The sequence below is a fragment of the Schistocerca piceifrons genome, chromosome 5, assembly GCF_021461385.2.
Source record: "Schistocerca piceifrons isolate TAMUIC-IGC-003096 chromosome 5, iqSchPice1.1, whole genome shotgun sequence".
Classification (NCBI taxonomy): Eukaryota; Metazoa; Arthropoda; class Insecta; order Orthoptera; family Acrididae; genus Schistocerca; species Schistocerca piceifrons.
In genome coordinates this window covers 174,620,228-174,638,622 of record NC_060142.1, presented here as the reverse complement: position 1 = coordinate 174,638,622, position 18,395 = coordinate 174,620,228, and the positions used below count along the sequence as shown (strand labels likewise).

Genomic DNA, 18,395 nt, shown 5'->3' with positions numbered 1-18,395 from the left:
TTTGTTTCTTTTTAGGTAACCTAGGATTTCATCAGTACCCTATATGCCACGATATTTCACGTATGAGGTGAGCTATTAGCTTCTATCTAACAGCCAGCAGTTGACTCAGTTATGACATGAAATAATTCCATATCTACTAGACACTGTGTAAAATCGTGAATTTCACGAGAGGCAAAACTGTAGTATCATATGACTTCGACATTGATGAGTCACAATAAGAATCGACAAGTACAACTAATAGTTGTAATACTTTTATGGGATATGAAATGGAATTACCACAGTTGTCGCCACGCGGGGTTGCTGTGGGGTCTGAGGCGCCTTGCCATGGTTCGCGCGGCTCCCCCCGTCAGAGGTTCGAGTCCTCCCTCGGGCACGGGTGTGTGTTGTCCTTACCGTAAGTTAGTTTAAGTTAGATTAAGTAGTGTGTAAGACTAGGGACCGATGACCTGAGCAGTTTGGTCCCATAGAACTTACCACAGATTTCCATTTTTCCACTATTGTAGGTACAGTAGGTGTTAAGACTGTGGTTCATTGTTAGGATACTGGGAAAATGCAATCTGTCTGTAAGGGAGATTGCTTACAGAAAATTTGTGCGATTCATCCTAGAATATTGCTCAAATGGACCGATGCCAAAAAGTATTAAGAGGAGATATTGAAAGCACACAAAGAATTCTGTGCGAGAGAATGAATGTCTGCAGGACTCATAGGAGAGCATAATGAAAGTGGTGGAAGTCTTAACTAGCATTTGTTTGGACACGGATATTAATTGAAGTGCAAAGGCCTGCTTGCAGATTGAGAGGCAATTTTATGTGAGGAATCTAGGAATACCCTAGTGCCCGTAGTGTTGTTCTTGGGGCATCCATGAAAACAAGTTAGACTAATTACAGAGCTCACAGAGTCATTCAAGAAGATATTTGCCATGCGTATCATATGCAGATAGAATGGGAGAAAAAGTTTGTGGTGAAGTGGAAAGTACCCTTTTCTATGCACTTCACAGTGATTTTTAGAGTATGGATGTGGATGCAGATGTAGAATATCTGACAACTACCAAAGGGTAATAAACAACACCAGAGCACCTATAAATAATGAGAATATATTTTAATAACATAAATAAAGTTTGTGTAATAAATACTGTACAAATGCATGGAATATTTTAAAATTAACAATAAATCAGTCTTGGAGAAATCAACATTTGCCATGATAGTTCGCAGTGCTATGTTGAGCTTTATGTGCCTTCATTGAAGACAGGTAAAAAATAACGACTTCTTCTGAGTCCATGACATGCTACCTCTTACTAACACCAGAACACAATATGTACTTTTTTGTGTTTTATAGCATTATTGACGAGGGATGCATCAAAAAAGTCATTGTGTGGCAACAGTGTCGCGATGGGATCCTTCACCGAGTCTCAAACTGGGCCCAGAAGGCAGGCGGGGTCTCGATGGCCCCCGGGATGTTGCAGTGGAGAGGCGGCAGGCCGTCTGCCCAGACTGAGAAGTTCTGCAGAAGCGCCGCCAGCATGAGGAACATGTTCTGCCGGGCGAACGTCTCCCCAGGGCATACCCGCTTGCCTGTGAACACATACAAATAATTCCTGGTTAATGTGTATTGCATACCGAGAGAGATGTAATAAAGATAAAATTAAAACTCATGTTTTATTAAATTGGTGGCACACACAACTAGTCTGAATCATATTCAACGAAGAGAAATCAAAGTGGGCTGCTGAATAATTCTGACAGTGAAAAAATTATTACCAACTATGGAGATAACAAAAAGGGAGTTGCACAAAAGTGATAATTTTTGCAGGCAACACAAATGTTATAATTAATCTGATTAGAAGACAGGAACAGAAGCAAATGCTAATAAAGTTTTGCAAAAGGTTAATGTACAAGGTGCTACCGTAAGAGCGTGCAAAAATGTAACAAGACATAGAGGATGCTCGACTGAACGATTTGAGGTAAGGAATCTGGGGTCAGGGAAGCCAGCTTAAGGAGATAATAGGAATGAAATCACATAACTGTGTTCTTTTTTATTTACATTAGTTAAATGCTAAAACCATCACTGACAAAATAAACCTACCATTTGAATTGTATCTTACAAAATGTGCTGAAACTGACTGCCATCATCCTCAGTGCAAGCACGTCTGTGACGAATAAGATTCTGACGCACACTGACAAAAATCCCTTTCGTGTTTCGAATCACATCACAGGCAGCTATTCCCATCTCCGTATCCACTGGGGTCTCATACACAAGTGACCTTAGATATCCCCATAGAAAATAAAAAAGGGGGATTCAGGTCAGGTGACCTGGCAGGAGATGGAATAGGACCTCCCATTCCGATCCAAAGGCCAGGAAATACTGAACCAGTACTGCTCCATCGTATTGTACTACACGTCACTTAACAGCAATGAGTAATGAATGGATCTGTTGTTCATTCATAACACCTTCTGCCATGGGACAACAGACCCTCGTTATCGACAAGTAATGTAAACAAAACTTCCATCATGACTTCCTCGTAATCAGGATCACATTCCTTATTTCCTTACAGGAAATAAACAATGTACATCTAAATAAACAGTACAGAACGCGTAAACTTTTACGTGTGTTGTGTTATTTGTAAATAAGCTGGTAATACAGTAATGCTAGACAAAGCGGTAGACTAGTTTATTTCCACATTTCCTTAAGCTGGCTTCTCTGACCCCAAGCTCCCTACCTCAAATTGGTCAGTAGAGCATTCCCTATGTCCTCTTACATTTTTGCACGCTCTTACGGAAACACCCTGTATGGCAATAAAAAAATTGACTTTTTCTTATTTTCAGAGACAGAAAATGGCATAATTTGTGTTTTCTACGGGAAAGAAATAACAACATGAACTACTTCTTGGCCTTCTCAGTAAAATCCTTTTTGGTGTGACTATGTCATATGAAGAATGTTTCTTCTGCTATTGCAGACAGCCCAGTCACACATGCAACCACACACTGAAAAGGAGGTTATTAAAATGGGTTTCAACTGAAGAAACCTACATTCTTGCATTGAATTTCATCTGTGCTAAAACAGCCACACACTTGCTTGTCGACTTCCATGAGATCGGCTTAAGAAGAAACATAAGCCAACCAACTTTCCAATCGGTAGACGCTGAAATATAGCGACAAAAACTGGATATTTTATACGCTTAAACACTCTGAAAGTAAATTACTAGGACATGGTAACACATACCAGTGCTGAAGGGTAATGTGAGGTCCTTGGTGCACAGAGTGCCGTCGCTGTTGAGGAATCTCTCTGGTCTGAAGTTCTCTGGGTCTCCCCACACACCCTTGTCCATGTGCATGCTCCATAAATTGGCCACCACCACAGTTCCCTGCAACACAATGTATTAATCAGCACACAGAAATTTTTATCTCTGTGACGCTTAGAGAAGTAATACACACATGACTTCTGTAGATATTGTAAATCCCACATGTCACTCAAACTCCGACTTAGTAAAGTACAAATAATGTTTTTCAATATGAAAGTATTATAATTAATATGAAATGATAGTCACCACAGCACCAAATCTTTTTAAATACTTCGTCTTCCTGCGCCAAACAGCAGAAGCTAGAGACCAAAAGCTGACTTTGCTACTGAGTATCCCAACAGGATCTGGATGTTTCCAACTGACCTTTGGTATGGAGCATTACAATATGAAGTAATGGTTCTAACTGACCATTGGTATGGAGCATCCAGACAGGGGATAGAGGTACCTGGCTTAACTTTGGTACAGAGGAGACCAACAGTGGTAGAGATTCCCTCTGACGGTTTACATGAAGAATTCCATTAGGAGGCAGAGACTGTGAACTGACCTTTGGTATGGAGTACCCCTGTAGGGTTGTGTCCTCTGTAGCTGCATGGGGGATCCCGATTGGCAGCAGCGTCTGTATCCTCATCGTCTCTCGCAGGATGGCCTCTGTGTACGGTAAGCTGCAGACAACAGGTTGATGTTAATATGTTAAACATAACATTGTCATAAACATAACATTCTTATAAACATAAAAGAACTCTCTTTGATGAATGATGGGAAGATGGGAGTATATTGGTTGTACAATGAATTATCTGAAGAGTGCAAGGTATGTTTCTGTGTACATAGAAATAACGTCATCTCAACAGTATAAAATGCAAATATTGGAAAAATATTATATATTGAAGTATCGATTGTGAAAAGAATTGCGCTATGTGATACGCTTAACCCAAAAATTAATGTAATACGTAATTCTAATTTCGTTACCAGTTATGGCCTTGGGAGAAGAAGGATATGACTGGTTACAAATTCCTGAGAGAATATGTTTCTAAGGGTAGTCAGATAATTTTATTCCATATTCATCTCTCCATTCTTGTCCTGAAGCATTAAAGCACAGAATATTCAGGTAATCAGTCGATAATAATTAACTTTCTCCATTACCGTGGTAGCTAGGATGAAGCGGTAACCATATCAGGGGTAACTGTACGGCAAAGCGGGTTATTTAAAAATTTTCACTGCTAGAATTCGTCTGGGTAGTAAAGAAAGGATTAACATTATATCGGAAGTGTGGTCGTTAGTGAAGGGCAGTAGTTCAGATAGATTCTTTTTCAGATTTTCTATACTGGAATTTGTCTTAATCAAATCTGGGAAACATTTAAAACCTAAATCGACATCCCTGCATGGGGGCTTGATCAGCATTTTCTGAAAAGTGACCCCAGCTACTCTAGAGTGCAGGCCAGTGTGCCCAACTCTCACGTTCTGTGAAAAGTGAGTAGGTGGTGCTCTACAGTTCTTGATCAGCAGACTGTCTGAATCGTCTGGGGGGAATGTGCAAAACAGCACATAATGTGTGCTGGTAGTCCATCCACTGGGGATGTTAATCAGGAGACGCCCTTGGTGGTGGTGATGGTGGTGAGAAGAGTGGGCTACACATCACAAACAAATTCCAGTCTCTTCTGATATCGTCCAATCAAGAAAAACATGAGCGTGACTGTATATAATACTAGCACTCTGCGTAGAACCCTACACTGATGAGCTGTGGTAAAGACGTGTGACATGTGATGAAGGAGATGTGGAAATTATTTTGGTGAGGCAGTTGTTGCAGCTGGACTGACACCACCTGTAGGTGGTGGGTTGTATCGACTAGCCAACTTGGGTGACCCAGTGGCTATATGTCTAGTGCATACTCACTGGGGGCGGTCGTTGAGGTTTGGAAGCCTGGAGTTTCCCACGACTGAGTCCAGCTCGAGTTGTGCTCGCCTCTGTGCCTCTGGGTGGCGGGCCACGTACAGCAGGGCCCACGAGAGCACTGTTGACTGCACCATGGAAGCTGGCAAGAAGGTGTCGAACAGGGTGACCCCCAGCTGGTCAGCTGCGAACACAAACAACTGCTGTTGACACATTGTATAGCAAATGTAACAGAGCATCTTACATGTCATGTTGGATGATGTGCTGACGTTTTGTAGTACTAAGATCGAGCAACAGCTCAACATATCCAGGCGCTCATGATGGATATTGAGCAAGGGCTCCATGAGGAGAACAACGGTTGTGGCGAACATAGGTGTTAACGATATCGAAATAACCACAGCAACAGCAATAGTTTTTGTCAAGTGAAAGTCGACAGACATGAAGTCCCCCACCCCTCGAACCCTCAATGACAGCACTTATAAGACACGTGATTTGTATATTTTTATACTTTTATGATAGAACTTAACAGAAAAAGGAGCAAGTTTATTAGTACGTACTGGAATATACTGTGTCAGTCCCTGTCTTCTTCTTCTCCTTTATTTCTCTCAGGTATCTGTCAATGAAGTCCCTCATGTGATCATCTGAGTATGTCTTCTCGTGTTCCTTGATCACTTGCTGCAAAAAGACAGACATAGTCATTTATGTGACATTTCTGTCAGAGAAGAAAAAACAATTCCTAACTTTATTCTACATTATCAGCCTCAACTCAGTTACCATTTATAGATACAGAATTGATACATATGGATACCGCAAAATGAAGTGCATGAAGTGTAAAAATTTTATTGTGAAGATATTGTCTCAGATACGTAACTAGTGGATCTCACGTCTGTTTAAGTCTTTGAGACGGTAGACTAGTAGTATAAATACTGTCCTAGCAGCCGCCTATTGGTCTGTAATGACAGGCAGACGAACGAAACAGATGTCCGATGGACAGCTACACTTCCCTGTTGGGCAGAAAATTGATGTTGTGGTGAAAGAATGAGACGCATTCCTTTTGGCAAAAGCTTCTGTTTAGAAGCAAAAAATTCGCCAACTTGGATTGCGTTATCATCTTGTCAGTTATGTTGACACTGTTTTGGCGTGTGAAGTGAGAATGGTATGCTATTGAGAACATTATTAATGTCAAATACGTCAGGAAAAGAATCTGCTGAGAAATGCTTTTCATCTCTTTAATAGCAGTTATTTCAGCAAAATCTGCTTAAATTTTCTCATCAGATTCTCAGGGTAATGGTTTTTTCTGGGGATTTAGTAGACAGGAGAGAATCTGAGGAGGAATTTCTTGCCAGAAAGCCCTACTACTTCAGGAGGAACATTATACATCTACATCTACAATCCGCTAGTCACTTTATGTCGTAGTAGATTGTACATCTCCTAACATCATCTATTCCTCCTTTCCTAATCCAATCACGATAGGCACGTTGGAAGGATGATTGTCGATACATCTCCATATGATCCCTAACTTGTTTGATTCCTCGTCGTGGTCATTTAGCGAGACACGTGTGGGGGGAAGTAATAAGTTGTCCGACACCTCCGGAAACCTGTGATTTGGAATAGTAAATCTCTTCGTTACTCACAACGTCTCTCGTGTAGCATGTACATTAGGAGTTTGTTGAACATCTTACTAACGCTTTCGTGCTAACTAAACGAATGCTTGATGAAATGTGTTTCTCTTCTTTGGGTTTTCTCCATTTAACCTAAACTGGTAAGGGGTCCGGACTGATTAAGAATATTCGCTCCTCATTTGAGCAAGTGTTTTATAAGCCTCTTCTCTCGAGAGTGAATCATGTTGGTTTGAGATCTTTCCGATGAAACTCAAACATCTGCTTCTTTCAAACAGTTTGTTTTATATTATCAATACAGATGGTTACTTTACGTATGTTACTGTTTCCAGGGGTTGGTTGGAAATGGTGAAATTGAATAGCTTTGGCTAGCCCACCTTCCCCGCCTACACCCTACTCCATTTGTGAATAATTGTTCCAACTAAATTAGTATTGACTAAATTACGAACCTCTTAAATTGTTAACACAGCATTTGTGTGGAATGTGAACCAAAAGCCGTGCAAACCAAAGAAAAAGACTGCATACACTATGCTTGTCCCCCTTATTCTGGATAATTATTGCACAGTATGGGACGCTTACCAGATAGGATTGATGGAGGACGTTAATAAAGCTCAATGAAGGGCAACCCATTATGCATTATCGCGAAATAGTGGTGAGAGAGTCAGTGACACGATAAGGAAGTTGAGTCATTAATACGAAGATGTTTTCCATTGTATTGAGATCTAGTCACGAAATTTCATTGACTAATCTGCTCGGTTCAATGGCAAAATACTTTGTTGACCAAAGTAACAAAATACAATATATATGATAACACAAAAGAACATTTAAGAGTGAAATGGAGTAATCACACAGCTGTAGATGTAGATATATTTACGCTCAAGGTCACTGCTAGTTCCTGCACCAGTCATCGAACCTCTCTATGTCTCTCTGCCGTTTGTTTGAGTCTTCTAGAGTTGCTGTTGGATACCCATCTCTCCTCTACATAACAGCTAAAGGCAGCTGTAGTTAAATTGGATTTTCTAGATTTCTTTTTGAAGTCTTGCCTCTGCCGACAAGTAAAGTGGTGGGTATCTCAGTACTCACATGGAAGTATGCCAGAATCTTCTCGGCGGACTCGACCGTGTCATGGTAGCCTGACATCTTGGGCGCGATGGAGGCCAGTGCGGAGTGCAGCGTGAGGAAACCGCCTGTGGCGTCTCCAGCCCTGGCCGTCTGCAGACCCGCGTGCCCCAGGTAGCGGCACATCCCGTCTGCTGTCCGCGACAGCCGGCTGCCCGCGACCACCGGCATGAAGCCGTTGATGAAACCGGGGAACAGCGCATCAGGCAGCAGCACGCGCCGGCTGCCGTCTCCTCCTGATGACGACTGCACCACAACCTGTCGAAACGTCACCAGTCACCCATAGGGAAGCCACTTACAGTAATGTAGTTAGGTACAAAAGTTCAAAACTCATAAAATGGAAAGGGCTACACTTTGCTGGACTATTAGCTGCTCAGAAAAATGACACAGAACTGAAAAAAATCCTTCCAGTTCATGGTTCTTAAAGCTACCGCCAAAGATTATATAAGCACCACACTAAACAAAAATAGAGTCCAAAAAGAATGTGCATTACACCTGATTGGCAGTCCAGAACACAACCACTGAGTTCCAATCTTGCATATCATACCAGTGCATTCCAGGTGTTAAGTTAATGTAGTTGCAGGTATGAACAGTCATCTGCAGCATGTGTAGCTGATTAACACATATTCTGTCTTGGACAACAAATGGTTCAAATGGCTCTGAGCACTATGGGACTTAACATCTAAGGTCATCAGTCCCCTAGAACTTAGAACTACTTAAACATTACTAACCTACGGACATCACACACATCCATGCCTGAGGCAGGTTTCGAACCTGCGACCATAGCTGTCACGCAGTTCCGGACTGAAGCGCCTAGAACCGCTCGGCCACCACGACCGGCTCTTGGACAACACCACGATGAGGTACCCAGCTGCAATATGAGGTCATTATATGGCTGAATTTGACCGTTATGGCTTTTCTGGTCGCTATTTAAAGGAGCCACCTTTCTGAGCAGTCAAGCTGAGCAGTTAGTCATTCTACATCTATGCTCTGCAACCCTCATTACTGAGTGTGACAGGGGTACCTTGTGTACCATTGGCACATTCCCCCTTTCCACTTCCAGTCACGAATGGTGCGCAGAAAGAAATATTCTTTATAAATCTCCGTATAAGCTTGAATCTGTCTGATTTCAGCCGTGCGGAGAGGCTGCGTGGTTAGAGGCGCCATGTCACTAATTGCATGGCCCTTCTGCTGGAGGTTCGAGTCCACCCTTCGGCATGAGTGTGTGTGTTGTTCTTAGCATTCAGTTAGATTAATTTAGTTTAAGTAGTATGTAAGTTTATGGACCGATGACCTCAGGAGTTTGGTGCATTTGGAATTCACACACATTTTCTGTCTGATTTTATCTTCATTGTCTGTTATCCAAATCTACAAGGACACAACTATTGATTATCTGACTTCTCAAAAGAATGGCGCTCTCGGAATTTTTACATTAAATCACTAAATAAACATGTGACGTAATGCAGTGCTCTTCTTGAATCCTCTCTCTTTGCTCACCCAGTCCTATCTAGTAAGAGTTCGCTCTGTAAACAGTCATCTGGAGCTTACGACGTTACTCAGAAGGAAGCCAAAAGAATGTGTTTGTAGAGAAGTAGGAAAAAATTTTGTCTCCACGTACTAGTGAAAACAGCTTTCTACTTATGAAACAGTCGTACAATGAAATATGCGTCATTTACAAATCTATAAGAACAGCATCCAAATTAAGAAACATGATTCCGGGCAGTATTTTTTACGCTCTGCGCACCTGCTTCGCGTGTCTGCAATGCGATTTTTTAAACGTCTTTATGGGAACGCCTCTTCATAACTCTGTGGACGGATATCGTTTTCGCCTGCAGCTGTTTGCCCTTCTGAGTTCAAACCTGTCAAAAGCCCTGCCAGGTATCAGGGATTTTCTTGACTGGTCTGTAGGAATGTCTTAGTAGTAAAGAGTGAATGAATTAAAATTTCGTGCATGATGCGGCAGTTTTTCACGCATCTCAGTATGTACAATATCATACATCCTGAGCTACGATAGGTATTTGATTTTTATCCCGTCAGCGATTGTTGTCTAATGTTAAGGGATACGTGTATGCTCTTGAAATTGGGCCAGTGGTTTAGGAGGAGATGTGGAACAATAAACCGCACAGGAGCACGTACATACAGTACTTCCATTTTTGTAACATGTATGTATTGTGAACAGTAATAATCCTACGTACTGATACTGCCACTAACTTGTTTAAAGCACACTGACTACAGTGAAGAACTATCGTAACGCTTGCAGTAATTACAGATTATCACCAATACAACAGATTTCCAGAACATCACGAGTGCGACCACCACTGCTTGTCTACGTTGCGTGCAGCTAGCAAGAAGGAAGGCTGTTCCTGGGACTCACCTCATCCTGCCGTTCTCCCCGGATGAGCTCCACCAGCTCCGCCATCTCGGCCTCGATCTCCGATTCCAGGTGGTTGGAACGACGTCCGAAGCCAAAGTCCCGCAGGTACCTCAGCGTGAAGCGACGCTGCTCCATCAGCTCTGGGCCCACTCTGAAGTTTATGCCTGCACAGCGTCAAACGTAGCCTCGTCAACATTCATATGACGTTGAGGAAACTTATGCAATTCGTTTATGAACCTCTGTTGAGATATTACACGGAATATAATGTGCCACGAAACTGTGAGCGAGGGGGTGGTTGGGAGGGTGTGAAGACGACCATTTGCCAAGGTGTACCTAACGTCAGTCACTCCATTGAAACGAAGCAAACGTGCCAACCTTTCAAATAGGAAACTGGCCACTTACAAGAGCTTAAAGCCACTGTTTCTAAACCTGTGGCCTACAGTTCACTGTACATCACATTTTATCAATGTCCATTATACGTTTTGGCGAAAGATGATCTTATTTTGGAGAAAGGGCAGATTCATAGCAGCGAGGTGCCCTCTTTAGCTAACGACGAGCCAGATGCAGTGAAAATTTTTAATACTGTTTCACGTCTGAACCCAGCCTAGGCTTTCAGGCAGTAAAGTGTTAAATAGTGACTGGATCTTACGTTTTTAATACTGTCATCAGCCAGTATCATTCATAAGCTATCCTACTTTATGATTTTGGTATTTCCATCTGTGTGTGTCTGTGTTTGTATAGATTTGTACATTTTCATTATTTTGTAATGTTTTTGTTCTGTTTCAACAATATTGATAAGACTCAGCTCATAAAAGACTTCAGTGTGGACTCACTGAAGACCTGGCTGTCATGTCTCCAAGCCAATGTATCATAATCTTCACTACACTTCAGGATTCACGACACGTAGTACCTGTACCCAGAAGAAGGTCAACAACATCTGTTGGGCTGCCGATGCTGTCCTATTTGCTATAATATGGGTGAGCTATAACAACTGATAAGTGTAGTATGGGAACACAATAAAGCAGTTGGCCAAAATAATAAGAACAAAAGACATTTTTCATGTTCTTCTTCATTAACTTGATCTTATTTTAAAAATTAAATACCTGATAACGAAGAAACATGACGTACTGAAGAAGCCTGACAAGCACCTTTATTATTTAGAAAGAAAGTGGTCACATGTTCCGATTTTGACCTGCACCTAAAACCAAGATTCGTGAAATGTGAGTGATTTGTGAAGTGTAAAGAAGCCAAATATAATATGGTCACCCTCTCTAAACTTTCTAGCAAATGGTGCAATCGTGCGGTATAAGCGTCGTCTTCAGAGGGTCCCAGTAAGGGGAGTGCATGAAACTAGAAGCATTCTTTGTGATAGTCCTGATTCTTGTTTTTTGTTTTTGGAGAAGAGGTGAGTTTTTGTTACGTTTTAGTTACGGAATGTGCTTCACTGTCAAATATAAATGTTACCTGTCCAGTTTTTTAACCATAGAAAGTCAGTCATGTCTGTTTTACCTTGGATTTGTTGAACACATTTCACATCAACTGTACCTTTGGTAATCAATCACAGTCTGTAATGCAGGCCGTTCTCCTGATATGGCTCCCATAAAAGATGTCGGTGATGGAAATGACGGCGGTGAATATGAAAAATGTCCAGTCTGCAATGCACTGTATTCCCAGGACAACAAAGGACGAAAATGAATTCAGTGCTTATAGTGCTTTTGTCGACGCCACGAAATATGCAGTGGACGAAACTAAATTTATTTACACTCTGTGTTTGAAAAGTAAATGCCAATACTCGGATGTTTTCTAGTATCAAATAATTTTTGCAAGTTCTTTTGTGTTTAGTGATTTTCTTGCCAACTCTCAAAGTTTTGCATACCTTTAACACATAGGGTCTTATTTGGATCACATTTCTCATAAATAAAGAATAACCACTTTCTTTAATTATCATTACTTTCTACATTCTGCATAATGCTGTTACATCATTTGATACTAGCACAAATAGTAAACATACTTGGGAGTGTAATGGGCATGTGTTCTTCCTTTTTCTCGCATTCTAATGGACAAACAAGTGATAGAAAAAAGGCGGCTATATTTTGGGACTCTACCTTACACTTTTTTTACGGTTGAAGTCAAAAGTAAATACCAGATATGGAATGTTTCCATATTGCATGAGCGTAAAGCTGGAAACTAAACAGAGAAAACTATTAAATTAATGTTAAACTTCCTTCTGCAGGTAGCAGTCAGTGCTTACCTAGGTCCTCATGCGGCATCCTCTGCTTGATGGCGATGTTGGATATGCGGCCCTGCAGACTGGGGTTGTTGAAGGCCTCCTTAGCAGCCTCGTAGTCGCTGATGACCACCACGGGTAGCGGCCCAAAGTAGAAGCCCACCAGTTTGGAGTTGTAGCGGCGCGTGAAGGCGTCCATCACTTTGTACGGGAACTTGTAGTTCTCTAACAACATCTGGATGTAGCTCCCCCATATTGGTAGCGCAGGGGGCCCTGTAACATACAACACTGGAAATGAGTTCTGCCATGCAGGTAACAGCGGAAACAGAGCTGGAAGCAGACTTGCCAACTACTGCATTCAGACATGTCATTTTGTTTAGGTGACGCACATAATCAAACCGCTTGTGTTTGAAACCACAATATGCTTATGTAACAGTATACGCACCTACAGGACAATCCTTATTTCATTAAATAAAAGGTAGACGAGGACACTTAGTTTACGTCGAAAAATTCTGGGCAGAGGAGTACCGCAAATCTGTTTCAGTTACAATTTGTGGACCTGAAGATCTTCAAGAACGAAAGTAAATGCTATCACTATATAGAAAGTGAAAAGCCAACATATACGCTATGGAGAAGAAACGTGTAGTGGGACATTTTGGAGTTGAAGAACTCTCTGACATCATTGGAACGTGCAAATAATTTATACACCATGTGAGCCACATTATAAGCATATTTTACCACGAAGAGGAGCTGCCCATCGCACTCCTTCAGATTTAGTGGTCAGATGGTCCAAAGGATATCCCGTCAAAAAATGAACACAGACCAAGCTTGAAAACAGGAAGAACGTATAGCGAACTGTGACTAAAGAAGGAAAACAGAGGCAGGGAGCGGTCCAAGGTAAAGATACGAGTATGTAACACTGAGAAAATTTTAGTGGCTATCTCTTCGTGTTTATGTGGTCTCGGTGTTCGACTGTGAAGGGGGGAATGTGGGATCAAATCTCCCTCGAGCCTCACTTACTTTAAAAAAAAAAAAAAAAAAAAAAAAAAAAAAAAAAAAAAAAAAATTATGAAGTGCTCGTCTGGTCATTGACGCATCTGTTTGTATTCAGATTTTTATCTGTGTCGTGGCGCACGTCCGTTTGTAACAGCGACGCTTAACGAAGGGATCTAAGATGTACGTATCTCCGACTGCTCCACACAACTTATGACTCTTTCGTTCCGTTATGGAAGTTTTGACTCTTGAATTGTTTTGTGTAACATAGTTCACACCCGTTTATTTGTTGTTCTCATTTCTGTTAGAGGTCTATGCGGCATCTCGACCGCCGTGTCATCCTCAGTGGAGGATGCGGATGGGAGGGGTCGTAGGGTCAGCACACTGCTCTCCCAGTCGTTATGATGGTATTCTTGACCGAAGCCGCTACTATTCGGTCGAGTAGCTCCTCAATTGGCATCCCGAGGCTGAGTACACCCAGAAAAACGGCAACAGCGCATGGCGGGCCGGGTGGTCACCCATCCAAGTGCCGACCACTCCCGACAGCGCTTAACATCGGTGATCTCACGGGAACCGGTGTAGGTACTGCGGCAAGGCAGTTGCCGACATCTCGACAGCTCTCATTATTATTCATCACATTTACTTGCGACGATAATATGTTCTTACCACATGACTCATATTATACAGGGTGAGTCACCTAACATTACCGCTGGATGTATTTCGTAAACCACATCAAATACTGACGAATCGATTCCACAGACCGAACGTGAGGAGAGGGGCTAGTGTAATTGGTTAATACAAACCACAAAAAAATGCACGGAGGTATGTTTTTTAACACATACCTACGTTTTTTTTAAATGGAATCCCGTTACTTTTGTTAGCACATCTGAACATATAAACAAATACGTAATCAGTGCCGTTTGTTGCACTGTAAAATGTTAATTACATCCGGAGATATTGTAACCTAAAGTTGACGCTTGAGTACCACTCCTCCGCTGTTCGATCGTGTGTATCGGAGAGCACCGATTTACGTAGGGATCCAAAGTGAACGGTGATGGACCTTAGGTACAGAAGGGACCCGAACAGCACATTACGTTCTCATGCTAACACCTTTTTATTGGTCTTTTTCGCTGACGTACATGTACATTACCATGAGGGGTGAGGTACACGTTCGACGGGCGTTGCATAGGACGTGGAGGACGCATTAATTGGCCTGCCCGTGCTCCTGATCCTACACCTCTGGACTTCTTTCTGTGGGGTACGTTAAAGGAGAATGTGTACCGTGATGTGACTACAACCCCAGAGGATATGAAACAACGTATTGTGGCAGCTTGCGGCGACATTACGCCAGATGTACTGCGGCGTGTACGACATTCATTACGCCAGAGATTGCAATTGTGTGCAGCAAATGATGGCCACCACATTGAACATCTATTGGCCTGACATGTCGGGACACACTCTATTCCACTCCGTAATTGAAAACGGAAACCACGTGTGTACGTGTACCTCACCCCTCATGGTAATGTACATGTGCGTCAGTGAAAAAGACCAATAAAAAGGTGTTAGCATGTGGACGTAGTGTGCTGTTCCAGTCTCTTCTGTACCTAAGGTCCATCACCGTTCCCTTTGGATCCCTACGTAATTCGGTGCTCTCCGATACACACGATCGAACAGCGGAGGAGTGGTACTCAAGCGTCAACTTTAGGTTACAATATCTCCGGATGTAATTAACATTTTACAGTGCAACAAACGGCACTGATTACTTATTTGTTTATATGTTCAGATGTGCTAACAAAAGTAACGGGGTTCCATTTAAAAAAAACGTAGGTATGTGTTAAAAAACATACTTCCGTACATTTTTTTATGATTTGTATTAACCAATTACACTAGCCCCTCTCCTTACGTTCGGTCTGTGGAATCGATTCGTCAGTATTTGATGTGGTTTACGAAATATATCCAGCGGTAACGTTAGGTGACTCACCCTGTATAACCAACGTATAGTATGACAATTTCTAAGACTACAGAAGGAGAACAGACACTTCAATCATAGGACGGACAGTTGATAAATTTGTGAAAAAAATGGGACACAAGGGAGATGAACACAGATTTCTCTCTTTGTATTCCAACACCGTGCCCATACAACCACAGCGCCATGGTTCTTGCAGTTTCTTAGATGTTGCGAATCTTAAGCTTGAACAGTTCATTGTTTCTGTTTTCCTTCTTTATCCAAATATCAGTGCACTTCTTTCTTGTTTAAATGTTTGTTCTGTGTTCCGTTTTTGAAGAGGTGGAAGCGGATCAGTGGGTCATTTTGCCACTAAATCTGAGGGTGGCGCGATGGGAAGTTTCCTAGTAAGCAAGTATGGGGGAATCTAAATGTCAACATTTTACAGTGTTGACTTCTGATGATGTGTGCCGGCAGCAATGTTTTCGTTACAATTTTAAGTTGCAGACAAATATTTTGCTCATGTTGTTTATGGTGTTACTGTTTTATAATACGTAAGTTCATTTACAACTACAGCTACAACCATATTCTGCAAACCATTTTATATACGCGACAAAACGTAGTTTCAATTCTACCAGTTATTAGGGTTTCTTCTCGGTCCATTCCCTTATGGAATGGGGAAGAATGTCTAAACGCCTCTGAGTTCGCTGTAATGAGACTAATTTTGTTTTCGCTATCCCAATGCGAGCGATGCATAGGGAGCTGTAGTCACTCCAACATTTAGCATTTAAAATTAGGCTTTGTGGTTGATAAGGAGACTTAATCGGGATTGTGTGTGCCTGTCTTCTGCCATTTTAATTTCTCCAGAATCTTCATGACACTCTTCCACGTGTTAAACAAATCTGTGTCCATTTGTGCTATCTTTCTCTGGATACATTCAGTAACTGCTGTCAGCTCTACTTAGCGTGAGTCCTACACACTTCGGTAATATACTAGAATGGATCGCACAAGTGATTTTCAAACACTCTCCATTGTCAGCTGATCGTATTTCCTTAGTATTCTCCTAACGAAAGGAAGTCCGATACTTCCTTTAACTCCGACTGAGCCTATTTGGTCATTCCACTTTATATCCATAAAATTGGTGCATCGGTGTGTGCAAACGATCTGAACAATTTCATTTGAGACCCATTGATATTGCAATCTCAGGATACTACGTCTCTTCAGTTTGGGAAGTGCGCGGTTTTACATTTCTGAAAATTTAAACTCCACGAATTCCCAATTTCGTCAAGGTCCGACTGAGTATTTGAGCAGCTTTTACCACACGGGTCTTTATCGTGGTTAACTGTATCACCCATAAAAAATTGAAGTTCCTCTTATCTAACACTGTTTACAAGGTGATTAATGTAAAACACGAGCAGCAAAGGTCGCAACACATTTCCCAGAGGTCACCTGAAGTTACATCTGCGTGTCGGAAACTTCTGCATCCGTGCATACATAAGATCCGTAAGAAGTGAAAATCATTTTGTGTGCCACGAGGTGCCATAAAAGACACCTTAATGTTGTACTATTTCTGTGTACAACGAATTAAACACGATGTTATAGTAACAGTGAAGAAAAACAACACTCTCTCTCATACCTAAATAATACTGCAGGTGCAAACCGTTTCACTGCTTGTCGAAACAGAATAGAAACACTTGATCAGGAAAAACTAATAAAATTTTTTGCTGTGGGAGGAGAAAACAGGTTGCCCACTGGGATGTCGTTAGAGAGTCTCAGAAATTAAATCCACGTAGATGTATTAGAGGATGTCTGAGTACGATTTAATGCATTAACAAGCAGCGTCACATGGACAGCAATAAGTATCTGTACGACTTCTCTGGTGTTGTCAGTCTATCTTCTAGTGAAAAGAATTTCAAAACCTGTGGGTAACCATATGGCACAGATAGAAAATCGCGATGGAGGACTTTAATTTATAATATGGAGAGACTGTTAGAAATAAACAGAGATACATTCTCAGAATGGGGCGATAGTGTTAGTACGAAGAATCCACTATCTTTTTGAAAGAATCAAGTTTCCTGCTCCGGCTGTTATTTACTTCCATTTTAATTTTATTCTGTGTACTCTGTCGTTTCGGCTGTGCAGCTTTTCTCAAGTAAAATATTAAAACCGTTAACTAGATATGTTTTGGGATACAGTAATTTCCATGGACACTCCGTGGGTGTCCAAGCTCAAAACCTGTATCCTGAAACCTGTGCCAGGCACTTATGTGTGAATTGCAGAGTAAGCATGTAGATGTAGATTTAGGTGCTAGGTAACACCGAACTGTGTGCAGTGACACCACGATACAAATGAGTATAGCCATATTGAGGGACCTACATATTTGCAGAGAGACTCTGTATGATCGTATCTTGTTTAGTAATGACTGGAGTTCACCTTACGAAGGGAAGTAAATAGTGCATCAACAGTGTAGTGAAAATATGGAGATCATTATTGGCCACACATGGTGCGTGTAGGCTAAGTAACTGGCCATTGACAGATTCCGGCTATTTCCATGTATTATGTGCACAATGGAGGCAGATGAAACCAAAGCTGTGATCCAGTGATCAGCCTCTTAATATAGAAAGATAGCAGGAAGTACGTACCTGGAGGGAAGTTATCGGGCCTGGAGTACGCGGTCCTGACTAGCAAAATCAGCAGCAGCACGACGATCACCCCACACAGGAGAAGAGCGAGAGGCGACATTCTGGTAGGTCTCGGTCTTCAGGCTCCGTCGATTCTTCACCGGAGGTCCTCGTGTTCCCTGATCACGCTAGATGTACAGGCAGAAAACTAGTGATGTTGCTTTCTTTCTGCCTTCTGACCACATGGACCCCCTCAGCTGCTTATTAAGCATCGCGACACTCGCTTCCCACACCATGAGGCCCCTCCGAGATAAC

The 18,395-nt window shown here is 41.9% G+C and overlaps 1 protein-coding gene across 1 annotated transcript; it reads right to left on the bottom strand.

Annotated features, from left to right (window-relative positions):
• Positions 1-1,398: 1,398 nt before the first annotated feature.
• LOC124798847 (probable cytochrome P450 304a1) lies at positions 1,399-18,201 on the bottom strand. Its single transcript, XM_047262378.1, has 9 exons — positions 18,102-18,201; positions 12,546-12,794; positions 10,295-10,458; positions 7,885-8,178; positions 5,740-5,857; positions 5,186-5,366; positions 3,840-3,957; positions 3,217-3,358; positions 1,399-1,571 (listed from the first exon to the last, which is right to left on the bottom strand). The coding sequence occupies exons 1-9, from the start codon at positions 18,199-18,201 to the stop codon at positions 1,399-1,401; spliced, it is 1,539 nt and encodes a 512-aa protein (XP_047118334.1).
• Positions 18,202-18,395: the final 194 nt, after the last annotated feature.